Source organism: Molossus molossus, unplaced genomic scaffold, assembly GCF_014108415.1.
Source record: "Molossus molossus isolate mMolMol1 unplaced genomic scaffold, mMolMol1.p scaffold_m16_p_20, whole genome shotgun sequence".
Taxonomy (NCBI): Eukaryota; Metazoa; Chordata; class Mammalia; order Chiroptera; family Molossidae; genus Molossus; species Molossus molossus.
Window position 1 is genome coordinate 39,785,630 of NW_023425356.1, and position 22,097 is coordinate 39,807,726.

General features: G+C 38.9%; 1 protein-coding gene across 3 annotated transcripts in view; it reads right to left on the reverse strand.

Annotated features, from left to right (window-relative positions):
• PLA2G4A (phospholipase A2 group IVA) overlaps positions 1 to 22,097 on the reverse strand; it is a 136,762-nt gene that overhangs the window by 34,434 nt on the left and 80,231 nt on the right. For all 3 annotated transcript variants that reach the window (XM_036273762.1, XM_036273763.1, XM_036273764.1), the window contains 3 exons: positions 12,098 to 12,234; positions 4,533 to 4,755; positions 3,506 to 3,620 (listed from right to left, as the gene is read on the reverse strand). In XM_036273762.1, coding sequence (XP_036129655.1) covers positions 3,506 to 3,620; positions 4,533 to 4,755; positions 12,098 to 12,234 — 475 coding nt within the window. The remainder of the gene's footprint in view (positions 1 to 3,505; positions 3,621 to 4,532; positions 4,756 to 12,097; positions 12,235 to 22,097) is intronic.

A 22,097-nucleotide genomic window follows, 5' to 3' on the forward strand; every position in this document is an offset into this window, starting at 1 on the left:
AGTGATTTTTTTTATTGCTCCCCAACGCATACCTTTGGCTTCCCTTCTAAGCATTTTCACCTTCGCGTGATAGAGCCTTCCATGAAGTCATTCTTATGATTATGCCAAATATCTTTGATAACTTACACTTAATGTCAGCTCTACACGTTTTAATGGGCAATAATATTCTATGTGTCTGGCTCATTGATTTATATATGTCATTTTTGTCTTGTTAATGGGATTGTAGCTTTCTGAGGAAGAGAAGCACAGTTTTACTCCTTCAGTGTCTGTCAAAGAACTTAACCTGATGCTGAGTCCACGAATTGTGTTCAGTAAATGCAATTTACTGACCAATGAATATTTGAAAATGAAAGTTTTAAACACTGCCAGCAATGTAGTGAAGTGAGGAAATATTTAAAATATTTAAATAGTGGAAAGTCAAAAATATTTAACAGTTTAAACAACTCATGTTTATTTATGTAAAATCTTCAAAAGTAGAAATGTTTAAAACTATTCTAAGAGGGAAGAAAAACATTCTCTGATATTGTTGAAGTAGAGTTGATGATAACACTTCTGTAAGCTAATATGGTTCTTTGACTTTTAAAAATATAATTCAATTCTTTCAACTCTTTCCCCTTGAATATCCATATTTTTGTTGTTGTTAATCTTCACCCGAGGATATTTTTTCATTGACTTTTAGATATAAGGGAAGGGAGGGAGGGAGAGAGAGAAAGAGAGAAACATCGATGTGAGAGAGACACATTTATAGGCTGTCTCCCGGATGACCCAGACTGGGGTGGGGATCGAACCTGCAACCAAGGTATGTGCCCTTGACTGAGAATCGAACCCTGGACCCTTTGGTCTATGGGCCGATGCTCTAACTGTTGAGCCAAATGGGCCAAGGCTGAATATCTATTTTTAATTTAAGAAATTTTCAAAGGCATAAAGTATAGAAATATGTCAACCTTTTCTTTTCTCAATAATTTAAGCTACTTAAACCCTTACAACTTGCATCTTGCATTGTCTTATTTGGGTACAAGATCCACATAACAAATGTTTGATGGCTTTGTCCAGCTCTGTTGAAAGAAACAGCTTGAACTCCTTATCACACACGCTTAACAATGAAGGTTAATAATGTATTTTTTATCTCAGTAAAAACATTGCAGTTAGGCAGATGGCCCGAATTAGACATAACTAGGTCCTAAGACTACTAACCAAACATAAAACAGCCTTTTCTCATTCTAGGTAAAAAAAAATCGCAAATATTCACGTGCTGAAATATAATTAATACTTTAATTATTTTAATCAGACTCTGTTGAAAATGGCTGCTAACAAAAGTTCAGAATAAAAAGACTGTGAAATCATAACAATCACAACAATAGTAATTAAACTCTTATACTTCTATGCTTTTTATCATATTCAGTCACATGCGTATCTCATGGAATTGTCACAGGGCTCTGTAGGATAATTTTTATTTTATATAATGAGGAGAATAAGAATCAGAGACGTTAAATGACCTGCCCAAGTTACTGTAGCTTAGAGGGCAAAAGACAAGAGTTCCAAATTAGAGTAGTGCTTGTTTGACCATATCATCATGCTACTAGGGTAACAGATGGTTCATCTGGCTATGCATACATTTTTTTTTCTTTATTGGTCGTAGAGAGAGAGGAAGGGAGAGGGAGAGAGAGACAGAAACATCGATGAGAGAGGACATTGATTGACCGCCTCCTGCATTCCCTGCACTGGGGATCAGGCCCACAACCTGGGCGTGTGTCCTGCCTGGGAATCGAACCAGCAACCTCTTGGTGCATGGGTTGATGCTCAACCAGTGAGCCACACGGGCCGGGCATAGCTATGTATACTTTTGACTAGCATGCTAGTGGTATTTATTAGCCAATTTCCAACCATTATAAGATCTCACAGACAACAGCTATGGGAAAACAAAAAACAAAACAACAAAAAACCAATTTCATCATGACACTTACTTTTTTATATGATAAAAATCTTCACTCTCCCTAAGAATTCCTTTGCAGTCAAGGTGTAGTTCTTTATGGTGGCTGAGCACACCATCATTACCCAAGACTCCTACTGCATGCCTGACCCCCAACAATAATTCAATTTCTTCCATACACAAATCCAAAGGTAGACCTCTGACTTTTGTCATACAGATTTCATAGAACACCCTAACTTGTTAGCATTTACGTTGCATGCTTTATCTCATTTATTTAGCAAAACACTATGAGGACAGTCTCATCCTTATTTAACGGATGAGGAAACTGATTCTAAAAGATGTTATGTAACTTAGTCAAGGGAACAATGCATAGTAACATTCTGTTCTTTCTTGTGACTTAACTTTTTAAATAATTATTGTAAATTTCCCAAGCAGATTCTAAGGTCATACAAAACAGGACAATGCATTGTAGTGGGGGAGGGGAATCCTGGCTTAGCCCAGGCACACTGTGTTCTATGTGCTCAGTAATCAAAGCAGGCAATATTTTTATCAGCTCTGCTATTTACATTTTATGAGGAAATATGCAAATCATTTCATCTTTCTGACATTTTATTATTTTCTCTTGTGAAGTATAGCTAAAAATCTCTCCCTCTCTATATTTTGAGTTGAATAAGACAATAAATAAAAGTGCTTTTTGGACCATAAGCATGATAAACATTCTAATCAACATACTTGATAAACACTGGTTAAATACATAAATTCCAGGTACACTACTTTTTATTAAACTACTAGAAATTCTTGCCTCAGAGTAGTCCATTGAGGACAAAAAAGTAAGAATCGATAAAACTGCAAAAGGATTCTGGATATGAATTTGTTCATTACAAGCCATTCACAGGGATTTTTTTTTAAAGCTCACTGTGTGACTGATGTCACCAAGATACTTTTCCTAGAAATACAATGCACCTTACCAGCCACATTCAGAACTGACTTCACGTTGCTGAGTAGAACGGACAGAGGTCCCCAGGCTATGTCACAAAATTTCAGAGCACACAGTGGGACCCGAAGCTATAGAACAAATGAGTGCTTACTTCTGAGACCTCCCAAAAGGAGGCATTTCATTTACCAGCTGCCACAAGTACAGACTAGGACTTTTCAGGTGCTGAATTATAAAAATTAGAATAGTACATTGCGTCATAAACATGTATCATATTTTGCCTCCGTTGATAGAAATAGCAGCAGCAAGCGAGAGAATATGCACTTCCCGAAAGCACCGGCATCCTATCTTGTTGAAAGTCTTTGAGAAATGAGTAATTAAAATTGAGTTATAGATTATATTCGTGATTTATTTTTTATAATTTATTTTTTAGTTCCCTAATATCAATAAAGATACATTATTAGTAACTAGTTTCCTGGAATATTCTTTACAACCAGAAAAGCATCTAGCTTCATATTTTCAAATGTTTTTATGTTATAGAAAATGTATTAAAAGAAGCAACGGAAATGGCTTTCTCTCAAGAAAACCGTGGGAAGCTGCAGCTCAGAGGTTCCAGGAAATGTTCTGGAAGAGAAAGTTACCTGCAAACATCAGCTCTGAAACGTCGGGCTTGACGTGGAGACAGGTGAAAAGAGGCAAAGGGCATCGGGCCGTATTGACCTTTTCCTTCAAGCTACTCAAGGTTATGTTCATTCTCTGTCCACAGAAGAAAGAAAGAAATGGTTTTGAATATACAACAGATACAGGTAGAAAACTATTTAAAATAGTACTTCCGCCCAGACGGTGGTCGCCAGTTCAATTCCGGGTCAGGGCACAGGCCCAGGGTGTGGGGAAATTCACCAGTGGGGGGCATGCAGGAGGTGGCCAGCCGCTGTTCTCTCTCATCTCTCCCTCTCATTTCCTCTCTCTCTAAAATCAATAAAGAAAAAAATGTAAAAAAAAAATAGTACTTCCAATCAAGACACTTAAATTTTTTATAATAAAAATAAATCTTATTAGTTCTAGAAACCTCTGGGTCCTGAATAAACCAGAAAACAGTGAGCTCCATGAAAGCAGTTGCCTTCATTCTAAAAACAACCAGATCTCATGGAACCGTGTGTCTCCCTTTGAAGTGCAGAAAGACTTCACAGCTATGGAAGCAAAAGGAACTAAGCTCCCTGTTCCCTGGCACAGACTCTGTCTCCCCTGCTTCATCTTCCGATGAATGTCACACTGTGGTCATGTGTCAAATGAGTTTGTCCCACATGATTGTGTTTTCTGACTCTGTCCAAGCCACCTCCATTTCCCTCTTGCATTCTCTTCCTTATCTAAAAAGATTGCCACTTGGAGAAGTGGGCAGTTAAGAGTTAAGAGGTGTATTTTTCTCAAAGAAAAGAAATACCCAAGTCCTTGCTACAACAAAACTGATACACAATTAGAATGAGCTAGTAAGCTCCAGAGTGAAAGGTAGGAGAGTTCTATCCGGCAGAAATGATGCGCTCTCAGGACACAGTGTTGATAAGTTGAACCAAGTGACTTTTACAATATAGATCATTATATTTTATTTAGAACATTATGATATACATGGTCTATTGCATTCAAAGAATTGTAGATTGAGCCATAGCTTACATTGTGAATTAGTGTTTCTCCTATTAACATCCCGAAGATATCAGTAAAGGTGACAGGCTGTCCAGACCTTTTCTTCTTCCATAAAGACTCAACATATCTTTTAACCTTCTGCGGTGTGAGGAGTAAGAGAGGGTTGTGGCTAACGTTTTTCATTAGCTCTTCATTAATCTCCTCTGGCCCTTTCTCTGGGAAATCAGGGTGAGAATATAACGTTGACATATACCTGTAAAGAAAACAAAAAGTAATCCATGAAGGTGAAAGGCATTACATGATCTCCAAAGAAAGCAGTCACTCTCTGTCACAGGAAAAATAAAGGGTGGTAGAGTTGGTTAACTTAATAGCTAATTGATGATGTTAACCCATTTAAGGAAAGAATACATCAGTCAGAAAGGAGTTGGTTGGTCTACAATGGAAGCAAAGAAAAGAACAGATCTCAGAGGAAACATTGGATTTTCTATGCACGGTCGATAGGGGCGGATGCTCTGTTGGGCCTACTGTCCACTGCCTAGTCTCCAGGAATGAATGGGCATCCCCGTCAGACTATCAGAGACTCATAACAACACATTTGAGTTACGTAAATAAATTGACCTGTATGGATATGATACTGGTCAAGCAATCTGATGTTTTGACTTTCAGTGATGATTATCTACGAGAAAACGTGCTGTACAATTATTGTGAATTTTTAAGGCTGAGCAATGTGGTTTCAATCATCCATTGGCCAACTAGACAGAATCCCAAAACTCGCCAACTGTAGGTCTCAGAATTTCCGAGTATACAAATCTGGCAGTGAAATCCTGGAGAAAAATAGGTCTTTAAGGTAAATGCTTTCTTACGCAGATTCTTGGCTATCAGCCATTTGGCCACATCTAGAAATCACCCTGTGCCTTGATATTAGACAATACACATTCAGTTACCACCATCCTTCCTGCGAACCAATATCCCTAGAATCTTAGCTCTCTTACTGAATATTAATTATTAGTTTAGTTATCTGTCTCTTTGAATAAGCTGTGACCTCTCACAGGGTAAACGTTGTTTATTCATTTATTCGTTGTTTTTAGCTTCAGTGATTAGCAAGTGCCCAGTAAATGGCAAGCTCGGTTTTTTGAACAAAATCATAAAAGAAATACTTCATCCAACCAAAGAGAAAAGATCACATATTTTAATCTCCTGTTTCCCTGGCATTCAAATAAATATGCCTGCCGTAATGGTTTCCCGTCCTTCAGGGAGGAAAGAAAGTGAAGTGTTGTGGGTCTCTGCTATATTCTAGGCTTGCGTTGGCTAAGTGCTCATGAACTGTTGTCTCGAAGACTTGGCAATAATTTTTAATTTTTCTATTTTAAAGAAGAGGAAAGAGAAGACTGCTGAATTTAAATAACACGTTCCCAGCCCTGGCCGGTTTGGCTCAGCGGTTGGAACATTGGCCTGCGGACCAGAGAGTCCGGGGTTCAGTTTCCACTAGGGGCACGTACCAAAAATATATTAATTAATTAATTACATGTTCCCAGTTCCCCAATTAATATCAGAAGAAGTGAAATCTAAAGTGTGTCCTCTCCCCCATAGGTGTTTTGTTTTTTAATCTTTTAAATAAGATTTTGGCTCTTAGAGACCAAACTACACCTACTTCACATTAAATTAGAGTTTCTTGTTGAATTCAGAGTTCTTTGGAGACAAATTACAGTAGTTAGTTATATGTTAACATGTGGAGAGTGATGATAGACCTAAAATGAACACATGCCAGGGGAAAAAATCTGTAATTTATTAGAAGATCTTTCTTACACAAATTGGATTCTTAACATTTCCCACAAACATGTGGTAAAGATAAATCAAATGGACTTACTCTGAACTCAAACTTGATAAAAATCACCAAATATCTATTAAAAAACATTTTAGATTGCCTGAGAGATAGGGAGTCTATCCATTCCTATCACTGTTCCAAGGTTTACCACATCATTCATCCAGAAAAACAAACATCTGATTTTCTGAACTTCATCATATGTTTAAAGGCACACACTAGTGTAATGACATTGGTCATTCGGATGTACTATAAATAGGAAAATAAAAAAATCCCTTTTGAGCCTGTAAATGGTCAATTCTGAAACTATTCAGGATATGTTTCATTCTTTATGAGAACACTAAGAAGAAGTTCTTCTTTACTGATCTTATCACCAAAAGTAATGTTTACCTCCATGGACCATTGGCTTCCCCTTCATTTATTAAAAATAAATATTATGTAATTATATATAGTTTGAATTTTAGAAAGCTTACACTCAAACTTGTGTTGCATACCTCCCAAAGCTATAGGTTATAGTATGAATTTTTAATCTAATTTCTAGTTATATTTTTTTTTTACTTTTTTTTCTCACTTTTATCTTTATTGTATGCAATCCAGTTTTATTTTTTAGTAAGACACATTAAATTAAGCAGGGTGAAAATAAGGAAAAGAACCAATCAAATACAATGTCAGTGGAAATCAATGTAGCCACAAAATTATTTTTTTAAAGGTAGGTGAAAAGGAAATGATATGATCTTTCTGCTATTGGAAGTCGTCATTTCTAACTGTACAGCAGGATGATGTAATTGCTCAAATCCCGTTTGGACTCTTTAAGACATCCCTTTTATGTTTAACAAGTCTTTAAGTGAATCAGCTTATGATTCTATTACTACCTCTGCTCCCTGGATTGCTTCCAGGGAGATCTGAAGGCTCTTAACCTCCCTACTCCCAGTGTTAGCAACCAGATCTAGATTAAGGACATCTTTCCTTGCCCAGGTGGTCTAGCTAAGTGGACTGAGCGTTGTCCCATGGACTGAGAGGTGCCTGTTTGCTTCCCAGTCAGAGCATATGCCTGGGTTGTGGGCTCGATCCCCAGGAGGGAGTGTGCAGGAGGCAGCTGATCCATGTTTCTATCTTTACCTTTTCTCTCTAAAAAAAGAAAAAAAAAATCAATGAAAACATATTTTAAAAAAACAGAAAGAAAGATAATATTTCCTTTGGGTTGGGGGCTTGCTTAAAAGCTAGGACTTAGCATGTATATTATCTCTTTTTGCTCCATGTAGAATGTTTGCAGCCCATTTCTGCTCTCTAATGGTTGAAGTAAACTCATTTACTTGGGGAGTCTCTCTTTCTCTTTCTTCCCCTCTCATGAAGCAGTTGGCTTGAGGATATAAGCCCTAGTGAGAGACAGAAAGACCTAGAATACCTCAATCAATGGCATTAGTCTAGTGTTCTCTGCTCATTCAGTGTTTTGAATCCATATTCCTTAGAATTCACTAATGTGAGTTGGACAGATTTTTCATGATGTTATTGTGGTGACATCTAAGATTTAGGTTTTGATTTAGTGATAGCTCAAGATGGAGTAGTAGGCAATGGCCAGTTTTCCTTGAATGGCTTTCTTTTCTTTCTTTGTTCCCTTGGCTTCTGTGGACTCACTACCATCTGAGAAGCACAAACATCGCCCCAATTTGCATCTCTATAGTTAAGCCTTAATTTTCATCTCTTTAGCAGTAAATAATTCTCAACGATACCAATTAAGTTTCAAAAACTAAGCGTCTTGGACATAGCAGGGCCTCTATGAATAGTTAATGAAAGGATCTTCTTTTTATCTATAAATCTGAAAATATTAGCCTTTAACTTTTCAATACATTTGCATGATGAGACATCTCATACTCTCCACATGAATGAATTTTAGGTTAAGAGTAAAATTTTAAAAGCTAAACCATACCAGAGAAAAGAAATTCTCAGTTTATTTCCTGCCAACAAATCACATAGTCAGTACAGTATCAGTGCCTGCCCCCTTTCCCCAGGATTTGCCAAATCAGAATCTTCAGGGGTAAACATTGAGAATGTCTGTGCTTTAAAAAGAGCCAGAAGGGTATCTCGTGTGCAACTAAAATTTGGAATGACTTGAGAAGACTTTTGCCATCGGTGAAGAAAACATCCTGAAACCCTAAAGAGATCTCTAGATGAACTGCTTCCCCTAAATGCAGTGACTTAGGCAAGTCTTCATTTAGTCATTAAAAATCTGGTAAGTGGAAGAGATTCATCAGTGAACAAGATAAGCATAGTCCCTACTTCAAAGAACATACTTTCCCTAGCAAACATTTTGATCTTGTAGTATGTCACCTCTTACATACAGCTTCTGTTAAAATTGTTGTCTTTTTCAATATTTCAGGAATTCCTTGGACTGGGAAACTGAAACTTCTCATTCTTGAATTCCACTTTAGTTAATTTAATGAATTGGGCCTCGTTGTCTATAGATGCAGCGTCACTTTAACTTCTTTAGATGGCGTTACCATAGAAACATGGCAGTCCATGTCTAATAGCTTCTTATGATGCTACATGAGAATAGTTGTACCAAGGAAGAGAGTCAGAGAACACAGGATTACTGTTTTGATTCTCTTAATTCATTTATGTCGGTTCTCCTGGTTGGACCATACGTATATTTTATAAATAACAAGTATCATCCAAAAACAATTTCAGAAATAATTACCCTAAAGGTAGTAGCAGTTACAGGGGAAGCTTTTGTCCTACATAAAGTTCTCTTTTGTGATCGCAGAAAACTTATTGGGAGGTCCAGGGCTTCTCCACACACTTCCGTATTACCTCATCCGTGCCAAGTCATGGTCATGTATCAGCCCAGTATAAACTTACACAACACAGAGTGTAATTTGTTTTTTCAGTTCTTTCCAAATTCCTTCCTTTGAACTTTGTGCCTCCTCTCCCTAACTTTTCAAGAGAGAACTATTACCATGAATCATCTTGACCACCTTTTCTTCCGCCTCAGGAGGTGTCTCTTCTCTCCAAGGTTAACAACTTTACTGCTTTTTATCTTGTACTCTCCTGTCTTCTTTTGAATCTTTTTCTATCCATGATCCATCTCTCTTTTTTTTCTTTTTTCTTCCATCTATCCCTCTACACTAGTTCCTTCACCTCAGACTTTTATAAAAATGCTCAAATCTCTTAAATTCTGAAAACCAAATAAAAACCCTTCCCTGGTCCTATATTGCCTTTGTTGAAATAATCCTTATTTGCAATTTCATGATCAAACGTGGCCTTTATTTGCTATATCTACTGACTCTTGATAAAACCACTAATGAGCTCCAAACCCAGTTCTAAACTAAGCTGCTCATAGATTTCCTCTCTTGAAATGCCCACCGCTGGGTGAAGCGCTCACCACGCCCGGCCCCTGGCACTCATCTTTCAGTTGCTTCTCTTCTCTGACGGCTACTTTGCATTGTTCATTAAGGTTGTCTTTCCTTTTGGGGGCCACTAACTTTTGGAATGTTCTAGAATTTCACGAATTAAATTTTTGGTGGTTACAACTGAAGTGGTAGAAGGTGCTGAAATGACCAAGGGAGAATGAGTCGCTATAATAGAACAGAAGGCAGGTCTTCGATGAAAGCTCCCATTAAGGACAAAAGTAGCAGAAGTAGTACAGAAATGCGGAGGAGAGAGCATCGGAGAGGATATAATAAACACAAAAATGTACAGTGGGAGGGGTTCCACAGTGGGACAGACAAGTCCGTATGTGAAAGGTCTCCACCGCCAACCTCATTTCCCTTACTCCCCCTAGGGGGACAAGAACTTCGAAAGGCACCACTACAGTCGTAAATGACAGGTGGTCTCTGTGAAAATTTGTAAGGACTGTAGGAGTGAACCGCTTCTAAGGAAATGGAATAAATTAGACAAGGCTAATCTTTGAGGAGTTTAGATAGTGAAGGGGAGGGCAGAAGTTTATATATATAGATAAATACGTGCCTGTAACATTTAAAGTTCTCTTAGTGACCTTTTGCAGGACTTGTTTTCAGAACTCTGACCGGAGAATGTAAGATGTTGCCCCAAATCTACAACCAAACAATGACTGCTGCTCTAATTAAGCCCAAAGACACACGATTAAAGTCCCCACCCAGCACTTAAGGCCTAGTCTTTCTTTATGACATGAGTTTAAGAAAGTAAGCTTCTTGCAATGGTAGGTCAGTGATGGCCCATAGGGATCTAACACACAGTGAAGGATTACCACCAGAAGAGAAATAACAAAATGCTTGAGTAGGTGAATTAATCTAAGGGTCCAAGTTTTTCCATCACATTACTAATTAAACAGGCACGTGGTTGCTCTGTCCTGCAAGGAAGAGAATAATGATGGACTACACCCTTCTTTTAAAAGTGAGACATTATTTTAAGGGTACAAACCAAGAAAGTGGCAACAACGGGTCCAGGTTTTTGTTTTTAGCTAAAGAATCTAGTTCATAATATTTAAGAAACTCTAGATTCTTTATATGTGAACCTCCATGTAGTATAAACAGCTGTCAGGAGACAGTTGTGGTTTTAGTGGAAATAATCCTAGAATAGGGAATCAAAAGCCTGAATTTATATTCTGGCTCCATGAGTGATGTTGGACAAATCCCTTGGTTCTTGAGTCAAATTTTCTTGAAAAATGAAAAAAAGCTAATATCCATGTCACCGACTGAAAAGACACTGAATTTAAAATACTAGACATATATAATATAATAGTATGATAGATGAACTTTCCTATGGCTGAGTGACTTAAACCTTTGTAAGTCAAAGTCAGACATCTGTAATAGGTGACACCTTTATATGAAACATCTAAGCAAGGACTAATATTTGATGTGAGGTAGGCGAACCAAAATGTGTGTAGTCTCTCCTTTGAAAATGTTCATATATTTAGGAAAGGCAAATCTATAGTATACAAATATTATACATACATAAATATGTTTTTACTTTCTATTCAAGATTAGCTGAGCTTAAATACATTTACAGGATTAATTTCTTAATTAGTTAAATGCAAATCAGTGAAATTTATTGCATTTTCACATTCAAAGTTGTTTTCCTTCTTCTGTATATTAAGGTATATTGCATTTCACTCTGTTTGCCCTAAAGAAAAATATGAATACCTAGTGAATCATGTAGATTTAGATGTAATCTCTGAAAGATTATAATTCAGCAAATTATAAGAAGATTAAATTAATTATGGGTGGAGTATGCTATTTCATTTCTGTGCTATTCATATAGAATTATTTCAATTAATATATTTTTTAACTTTATGTTTCACTACATTTTAAGTTACAAACAGGCTTAAAAGGAATGAATTTATGACAAGAGTCATCACTAGGTATGAATTTGCCTTAAAAAACATGTTTCAGCCCTGGCCGATTTGGTTCAGTGGTTAGAACGTCAGCCTGTGGTCCAGAGAGACCCGGGTTCGGTTCCCGCTAAGGGCACGTACCTCGGTTGCAGTTAGTCCCCGGCCCTGGCTGGTTGTGCGGGTGGCAGCCACTCGATGTGTCCCTTTCACGTCGATGTTCTCTCTCTCTCTCTCTCCCTCCTACTCTACCTGAACAAAAAATGGAAAAATGTCCTCGGGTGAGGATAAAAAAATAAAATAAATAAACCATGTTTCAGATGTCAGTTATTGCATACAGCTGGAACATTTCAATAATTGGAACTTCATGTCCACTGTTCTAAATCCCCCCTCTCCCCCCTCATGCTTTAGGTAGATACATGCTAAACATTTAGGAGGATGCAGCTAAGATTTAAAATGCATACGAACCACGTGGAGCCAGAAAGACCAGCAATGTAGGTAGCACAGTCTAAAACTCCTGATTCGTACAGAGCCTTCATCACACCGGAGAACCCCACCATGGCTCGGAAACCCCCGCCTGAGCCCAGGATGGCCACCACAGGCACCTGGAACGACAAAGCACACAGATCATTTGCAAAGTAAAATCACAAAATACATTTCCTGTCAGTTTCAATGTTGATGTTGCATGTTCCACATGTGATAATAAAGAATTAAGTTTGCTTATCCCTCGACCATGTCTAATTTTTTAAAAGAAACTAATGTTTCCTATAAGAGAATCAAGAATGAATGTCTATTAGAAAGCAGGTATTATTAGAATGACCAACCAGCTCTCTTTGTAAACAACAATAATCCTCTAGATTTGCTAGGCCCTTTGCAGTTGTTGGCTTGCTTTTGGGTGCGTGTTTTAATTTGACCCTCTCAAAAGTCCTGTAAGATGAGCAAAAAAGGATCTGCTCATTTTACAGATGGAAATTCTGATTTTACTTGCATAAGTTCTTTTAACTGGTAATCTGTAGTGGAGTAAACACCTTCCCTGCTTGGCCCAGAATTCTTACTGCCCCTGTATACGGACTCACTTCAAAATACATGCTATGATTCAAGCCAGAAAACAGAATTTAATCAACTCAGCAAGACCTACACAATGTATTACTTTATTCTTGAATTCATTCAATAAGTCTGAGCAAGTGGTCTCTATGTCGCATGGGTGGAACTGGGGAATATAGTTTATCTGAGGTAGAAATTGAAAATTATGGCAACAATAAGTATATAGAGAGATGACATTAGTTAAGCTCTTACTATCTGGTAGGAACTGTTCTTAGTGTTTTATAGAAATCGACTTATTTAATCTTTACAAAATCCCTATGAGGTTTCCATTTTACAGATGAGGAAACCAAGGCACTTTGAACCAAAACCTTGAAAACTTCTTCAGGGTCCTGTAACCAATTAAGTAGCAGAGTCAGGAATGGAGCCCCAGGCTCCTGGATGCAGGCTGGTGCGGTGTGCACAGTAAAATTCAGTGTTACAGGCTAGGAATGCAAGGGGCCCAGAAGGTGTGGTCCATGCAGTCAGAGGAATCTGAGTGGTGGGGAAAGCTTCGCAGACAAAGGAGAGACGGAGCTTCTTTTGAAATGCACCTTCACTCAGCAGGGGGCTGAGCACTCAGCAGGGGGGATGAGGCTGAGGACTGGGAGGAGGCGACTCTGGAAATAAAAGCAACAGGAGCCAATAGAGTGGTGGTTTTTTTGCAGTAAAATGGAGAAACATAGGCTACCTGTAACATGACTAAAACGCAAGAATATTTGATGGAGGAAGGGATTGTCATTTTCATTGTGGTCCCAAACCACTGTTGCCTACGAGATGCTGTTTTTCTTGGTCCTAAGACACTAGTTCTCAAAGTGTGTAGCTTTCAGGCAGTCTAACTATTTTTATAGCAACACTAAGGTATCATTTGCCTTTTTTCCTTCTCATTCTCTCATGAGTGTACAATGGAGTTTTCCAGAGGCGACCTGATGTGTGACATAGCAACAGACTGAATTCAAAAGCAAGTAGGAGAATCCGGCAGTCTCCTGTTAAGTCAAACAATGAAGATACTTGTAAAAATGTAAAATGCTCCTCACTTTATTTTTGCTTTGGAAAATACTGTTATTTTCAAAAACTATGTAATACATAGAATATAACATTTTAGTTTTTAATGCAGTAAACATTCATCGATATAACCCATATAAATACAATATCTTAGAAGTGTTTTAATATTTTATAAGAGTATAAAGGATATCTGAGACCAAAATGTTTGTTGACCACTGCCCTAGGACATCAGGGACATGGTGACAGCAACCCAACACCTGGGAAAAGCCTGGGTCTGTTGAGGTCAAGACAGTGGGGAAACAGGAAACAAGGAGCAGAGTGGATGGAAATATTTGCTGGACAGAGAGGTTGATACAGAGGGATACCACATTGCTGGGGGGAAAGGGTGCGATTTGTTTGACATCGTTTTCCAATAATAATAATTATCAAGAAAAAAATTATAGATGGAAGACAGCAATTAATGGAGCAAAAGAGATCAGATCACAACAGCAACCCAAAGCTTTAAAAGATGAGCCAACAAATTCACGGGGGTGGAAGAGTGGAACCTGAACTGGGGGGGGGGGATTCTGTGGCTGGGGTGTCTAGTTCGAATTATACCAAGTTATATTGCTATCCGATTTTATTTTCTATATAGTCACAAAAATCTAATGTTAAAAATAAATGTGTAAATCACAGAGTACATGTGTATAGATGAGCCCAGGTACTTCGGACATTATTATCTCTAATAATCCCATTTTTTATCTTCTTCTGGATGGGAATCGGATATAATGAACCCCCCTTCCTTCTACCTGGAAAGTTAAGCTTATAAACAGGGACACAGAATCAAGGTATATTTACAAGGAGAACCTTTAACATTTGGTGACCAGATCCAGTGTCAGGAGTAAAAGAGAAAGGAGTGTGGCCAGACTGTTAGAGTCTCTAGCTTGGCTTATAGCAGATGATGCTGTCATGGCCCAGGAGAAGGACCAGGGCGCGAAACCAGGCTAAAGGGGAAATACCGTTCTCAACCTCGGAAATGCAGAATACACAACAGGAATGCATCGTGGTCCAAGCACTTGGACCTGACCCTTGGACATGCACTCACCAATGTGACAAATACATCTATTCATAGAACCATTCTTTTATTTTCTTTTTCTTTTTTTTTTATCCTCATCTGAGGACATTTTTGTTCAGATTGAGTGGGAGGGAGAGAGAGAGAGAAAAACATCGACATGAAAGGGACACATCGAGTGGTTGCCACCTGCATGACCAACCAGGGCCGGGGACAAACTGCAACCGAGGTACGTGCCCTTAGCGGGAACCGAACCCGGGTCTCTCTGGACCGCAGGCCGACGCTCCAACAGCTGAGCCAAACCTGCCAGGGCAGAACCATTCTTTTAGATCAGAAGGACCAAAAAGACTACAGAACTCTTATATAGAGAGAAGAAATCGGTAAAGGTGAGGTCTTATTGGAGGAAGGACACCTAGAAATGACATCTTAATCTAGGGCCCTTCTCGAAAACTGAGTGGACTCCAATGGGAAGACCCTTGCCATTGAAGTAGACATGAATTGGAGACCTCATTCATGAAAACACTCTCCCACTTCAGTTCAATGGATCACTTAAACAGCTTTGAACCTGCATATATTTAGATGAACAGAATGCTCTCAGAACATAGACTTTAACATTGTAAATAAAGTAAAATAGATTTAAGTTCCTAAAACCATGTCTGGAGCATTAATTACAAGAGTAGTTGTAAGGAAGCCAGGTAAGAAGTTAGAACAAGGAGGATGAATTAGAAGTAGGCCTTGAAGGAAGAGTTGAGTTTATAAGCAAAATAATAGTGGTAATAATAACAATAGCAAACATTTACTTTTTCTAAGTGCAATGCATTGGGCCTAAGGTTAGGCTAGGATAGGCAAAAGCAGAAAAGAGTATGAGATTTTAGGACCCCAAATAACCAGTCTTCTTTTTTATTGTAGCAGGAGCATACTAGGGAGTCGGGAAAAATAAAAATATCAAGGGCTTTAAGGGTAAAACAGGGTTGATATTCTAGAAAGAAGAAGATTGTTTACATCAAAAAATAATTTAGGGGCATTTGAGCCTGTGGATTTGGTTACTTGTAACACTGCATTATTGAAAATAACATGAAACCCAATAAAAATCCGGGAGCTGAGAGTAAAAAACAATTTTAGTCACAGGTTACACTGTTCATTTCCTCACACAACCAGCACTGCTGTTCAGAGGGAGATTTAATAAGAGACGTTGAACATAAGACCCCCTGAGAAAACAACTCCAGACACGCTTCTTCGTATGCCAAAGCCCAAAGCGGACTTACAGATGCTTATTTTATGTTGTTAGGAATTTTCTGGAAGCAGCCACTCATTAAACTGGAATCCATTTGTTCTATTACTGCTTTGCAGTGATTTTCAAAGGGGGCTTTCGGGTTACCGACTTTTAGGTCAGTTATTTCAGGGTGCGCTCAGTAAAAGAAAAATTGTCAGATATTTATACATAAAAATTGAATGAATAATCAAAGAGTGGAATGATTTCTGAGAATATAATCACCACCTTCATTTATTACACACGAATTCATCTGTTTTTTTCATGCATCGTGTCATTTAATTTTCACTATTGTGTGACATAAATATTATTACCTCCACTTGAAAGAAAAATTCATTGAAACCCCAAGAAGATCATTTTTCTGTTGTTGCAAAGCTAGGAAGCGGCATTCTGCAGTCGAAGCTGGGTCTGTCCGCGGCCAGAGCTCTTCATTCACTGTTCATTTCCTGAAATCTTTCTCTGCAGCTAACTTTGTGACCTAACGCACAGAAAATCCTCCTTGGACTCAGCTCACTTATATGTCAAAATATTGGGAAGAATTAATGAGCTTGAAGCTTTTGGTTACTAGTAACGCTCTAAATTTGATAACCCACACAGAATATGAGTTATAAAACTATAAACATAAATTTTTATTATTTATAAAATAGAATGGGAAATTAGATTTATCTAGAAAATGATGTGTGTCAGCACTAGCGTGACCTCTTTTACTCAACTTATTTTTTTTAACCCTTTTTTAAAATAAAAATTTTTCTTTATTGATTTTAGACAGAGAGGAAGGGAGAGGGAGAAAGAGAAACATCGATGAGAGAGAACATCAGTTGGCCACCTCCTGCATGCCCCCCACTGGGGATTGGGCCCACAACCTGGGCCTGTGCCCTGACCGGGAATCGAACCGGCGATGCTCAACCACTGAGCCAGCCGGGCTCAACTTATTTCATGTAACCCTCAAAAGGACATATTATTTCTGTTTTTTAGATGAAGAGATAGTCAGTGCACACATAATACGTTGTCCACATAAATACGCTGATAAATAGCAGAACCAGGATGTGAAGTGATCCCATAATTCATGCTCCTTCCTTTTCTCATTGTCCAGAGAAACAGTAATCTTTACTGAGAGAAACCATCTGATTCTCTAGCTAAATTCTGTTTCAGATTCATCTATCACTCAGATGATCAGTACAACTTTATGCAGTAAGTGATACTTAAATCTGAGTGTTTTAATAGTCTTGGTCATCCTGATATGACTTTCAAAACATTAACTGGGAAGTTATAAGGTGCAGCTGTTAGTCCTGGCTCTGTACCTAAAGGAATCAAACAAGTAATGGTGTTCAGGGCTTTTAGGTTATATTTAGACCTAATAGTACCAGTGTGTGTGCATAAGTGATATCAGTGAATATTTCTCATACTTCTCTCATGATTACAGGAAGTGAAATTTTATTTACGAAAAACCTTCTGATTTTGAGTAAATTATTTTGATGCATGAGCTGATGGATATTATTAATTTTCTCCCTTTCAAAAGAAAATTCTAAAGCCCTGAAAGATTTTTTTTTACATTTTCATAAATTGTTAAAGTCTGACAGTTACATAAAGACTTTTGCCTCCTTGGCTCTTGTATTAGGTTCCCCAGAAAACCAGAACCCAGAGACAGAGAGAGAGAGAGAAATTATAAGGAACGGGCTCATGCCATTATGAAAACCAACAAGTTCAAAGCTGCAGTATAGGCCCGTGGGCCCCAGACGCAGGGGAGTCAATAATGCAGTTCTAGGTCAAATACCAGCAGGCAGAGACCTAGGAGAGACACTGGTGCAGATGAAGCGAGGTTTGATCTCCAGATCCCAGTTGGGTCGTGTGGGAGGCAACCAATCAATATGTCTCTCTCACATTGATGTTTCTCTCTGTCCCTCTCTCTTACTCCTTCCCTCCCTCCTTCCCACTCTATCTGGAAATCAATGGGAAAATATCATCAAATTAGTAATAGTAATAGTAATAATAATAATACCATCACAATTCTACCTTCTCAAATTGGCACCCATGTACATCTCCTTAAACCATACTTTATCTCCAAATAAGTATAATAATAAGGATATACTTCAGGCTAGCATGATATACCTATCTTCTACAACTGAAAATACGCTCATTCTTTCCCCAGAAGAGGATGTAATGTTTATTCTTCTCCTTGATATCTCATAACTTAAATAGGAATCTGTTTCTGTGTTTCTCTGCATGTGTACACACACACACAAACATGTTCATAACAAACTAAGGAAGAAATAAATACTCATGGCAATTTCAGTTCTCATTTCTGTAACTGGTCACCTGATCACAGATTGTATGTATAACTACCTTCTTCTACTATAAATTCTGTATTTCCTTTGCTTGCAACAAGCAATTCAGCTTGTCATGGTTCTTTACTTGGTGGGTAACCCAACCTTCATTCCTGATAGGTCTTGGCCATCAGTAGTCCTTTCTGGATTGGGCTCTTCTAGTTTTCCACTCACTTTACTTGCAGGGCATGGTAACAACCCTAGGGAATCTCTTGTATTCCAAACAAATCTCCCTTTCCTCCATTGTGGAGTAGCAGCACAATATTTCTTTGGTAATCAAGATCAATGGCCCCAGCCAGCATTGTAGTACCCTTCCTTACCTGCCGGTTCAGAGGCATGAGGAGCCCAAAGTGGTCAGGGAACTAAAGGCTTAGCTTCCAGTTCAATGGAATTAGGGTTCCACCCCTGGTAGAAGACTCTTCCCTTTGGAACTAGGACCTCTAAACCAACAGAACACATGGTCATGCAGACAGGAGGCAAACTTTTTGTGAGTGGGAAACTAAGGGTGATGGTGAGTGATGCACTTCCACATCCCCTCCTTGATTCCTGGACCCATGAATCCTGGGGGGAAACAGCATCGCTCTTTCATGCAGATTCAGGAAATCTGCAGCCTCCTGGAGAGCCTTGCCCCGACCCTGTGAGATACTGCCACTGGCTGGCACTGAGTCTTCAAAAGGCTATTCCGCTGGTCCATCAAACCATTTGCTTCAAGATGGAGGAAAACATGGAAGATCGGTGAATTCTATCGGTGAAAACATGGAAGATGGGCCCATTGCCATCCTTCATTTGCTCTGAGGTCAGTTCCTTGATTAGAAGCAATGTTCTGTGGAATATCGTGACCACAGATGGTAGTTTTGGTAGAAGCCTTGAGTGCAGGGAAGGCAAATCTGTATCCAAAATAAGTGCCTATTCAGGTAAAAACAAAATAGTGTCCCTATTGTGATGGAACTGGCCCAATGTAATCAATGTGCCACCAGGTAGCTGACTGATCATCCCAGGGAATGGTGTCATATCGGAGACTCAGTGTTGATCTTGGCTTCTGGCAGATTGAGCACTCAATAGCAACTGTAGCCAGATCAGCCATGGTGCTTGGCTCCAGACATAACCTCCATCCCTGCCACCAGAGCCCCTTTCTCCACGGCCCTCTTAGGCAACGACAGGGGTGGCTGGTGAAAGAAACTTACTAGTCCCCACAGAATGGGTCACACTATCCTCTTGATGGTTAAAATCCTCCTCTGCTGAGGCCACCCTTTGGTGGCCATTGACACAGGACACAAATATCTTCACATTTTTCATCCATTCAGAGAGGCTTCTTTATCACCAATTTTTAAATCATTTTTTCTTCAAAGTCCCTAATTTATATACCAAACCATTGGCCACAGACCATGAATCTATATGTAATTGTAATTGTAATTTCTCCATTCAAGCAAAATGCAAAACCATGTGTACTCCTTGAACTTCTACCCTCCTGGTAATATTTCCCTTCCCCATTATCCTTGAAGGATGTCCCAGAAAGGGAAAGCCCTTCCTCCATCCACTTTTTTTTTTTAATCCTCCCCCAAGGACATTTTTGCATTTATCTTCAGATAGAGCAGGAGGGAGAGAGGGGGGAAGAGAGAGAGAGAAATATAGATGTGAGAGAGACACATTGAGTGGCCGCCACCCACACAACCTCAGCGTGAAGCCGGGGACAAACTGCAACCGAGGTACGTGCCCTTAACAGGAACCGAACCTGGGTCTCTCTGGTCCACAGGCTGATGCTCTAACCGCTGAACCAAACCGGGCAGGGCCCTCTGTCCACTTTTAGGTGGTGCCTGAATATTGTGCTGAACCATCTGTAAACAAAGCCCGACTTTTCTCTCCTCTGAAGCTGATCACAGGGATCTCTCCCATGAGGCTCTATGTGCGGGCTGGAGAAAGAAGGTACTGGAACAGCAGTGAGCAGCTCAGGCATTCGGGCACTTCCTCATACGACATATCCCCAGGGCCTGTTCCGCCCATTCTCATAAATCTCACTACCATTTGATGATGGAGTGATTCTGTATACACAAACATTTTGGCTTTGTGGGTCAAATAACACCAAGCTTATGGTGGTCAGCTCAGGTCACATGATAACTTGGTCACCCATGGTTACATCAATAATGCACTTCCAGTCTGAAGGCCAGCAGGGGGAGACCCAGGAGATATGATGGTACAGACAAAGTCTAAAGGCATTCTGCTAAAGAATTCCCTTCTGCTCAAGGAGGTGGGTCTTTCTGTTCTATTCAGGCCTTCAACTGATTGGATGGGACCCACCCACATTATGGATGGCAATCTATTAATCAGAGTTCCATGATTTGAATGTTAATCTAACCTAAAATCACTCTCCAAGTTGACACATTAAATTAGTCATCATAGTCCTATTTCAATGTCTACAGAGGTGAGAGAAAACTACATAACTATCTCTGTAGTTTCAACTAGCAAGTCTTAAAAACGATGCTGAAAAATTATGTTAAAATGCAAAGATAAATTTTTGCCTGGTAAATTATTCATTTAACAAGAACTTTTCACTTGTAGAGTGGGAAAAACATTATTCTCAATATACAACAGTAATGATATTACATAAAATTAATTTCATAATAGAGTATTCAGTAAAAGATTGACCTAAAATATTTTACTCACTTTACTTTTTTTTAATTTAAAATTTTTTTTATCTTTATTGTTGAATGTATTACAGATGTTCCTCATTTTTTCCCCATTGATCCCCTCCTCCGCCCCTCCCCCCCCCCGGGCCTTTTCCCACACTGTTGTCTGTGTCCATTGGTTATGCGTATATGCATATAAGTTCTTTGGTTTATTTCTTCCCATCCCCCAAAACCGCCCTTCCCTTTGAGGTTTGTCAATCTAGCAACCAATTTGTTCTTCTTAATCCCTTCACCTTTTTCACCCACTCCCCCAACCCCCGTTCCATTTGGCAATGAACAAAATGTTCTCTGTATCTATAAGAATGTTTCTGTTTTGCCTGTTTATTTTGTTTGTAGATTCCATTGTCGATAGATATGTATTCATTGCCATTTTGTTTGTTCATATATTTTATCTTTTTCTTCAAAAAACCCTTCAACATTTCATATAATAATGGTTTGGTGGTGATAAACTCCTTTAACGTTTTCTTGTCTGGGAAACTCTTTATATGGCCATCGATTCTAAAAGACAGCTTTGCAGGATAGAGTAATCTTGGTTGTAGGTTCTTGCTTTTCATCACTCTGAATATTTCTTGCCACTCCCTTCTGGCCTGAAAAGTTTCTTTTGAGAAATCAGCTGACAGTCTTATGGGAACTCCCTTGTAGGTAACCAAATGCTTTTCTCTTGCTGCTTTTAAGATTCTCTCTTTCTCTTGAACCTTTGGCATTTTGATGATGATGTGTCTTCGTGTGGGCCTCTTGGGGTTCCTCTTGTTTGGGACTCTCTGTGCTTCCTGGACTTGTATGTCTGTTTCCTTCACCAAGTTAGGGAATTTTTCTGCCATTATTGTTTCAAATAGGTTTACGATTTCTTATTCTCTCTCTTCTGCTTCTGGCACCCCCAAGATGCAAATGTTGGCACGCTTGAAGTTGTCCCAGAGGCTCCTTACACTATCCTCATTTTTTGGGATCCTTTTTTATTTTTGCTGTTCTGATTAGGTGTTTTTTGCTTCCTTATATTCTAAATCGATGGTTTGCTTTTTGGCTTTACCTACTCTACTACTGAATCTGTGTAAAT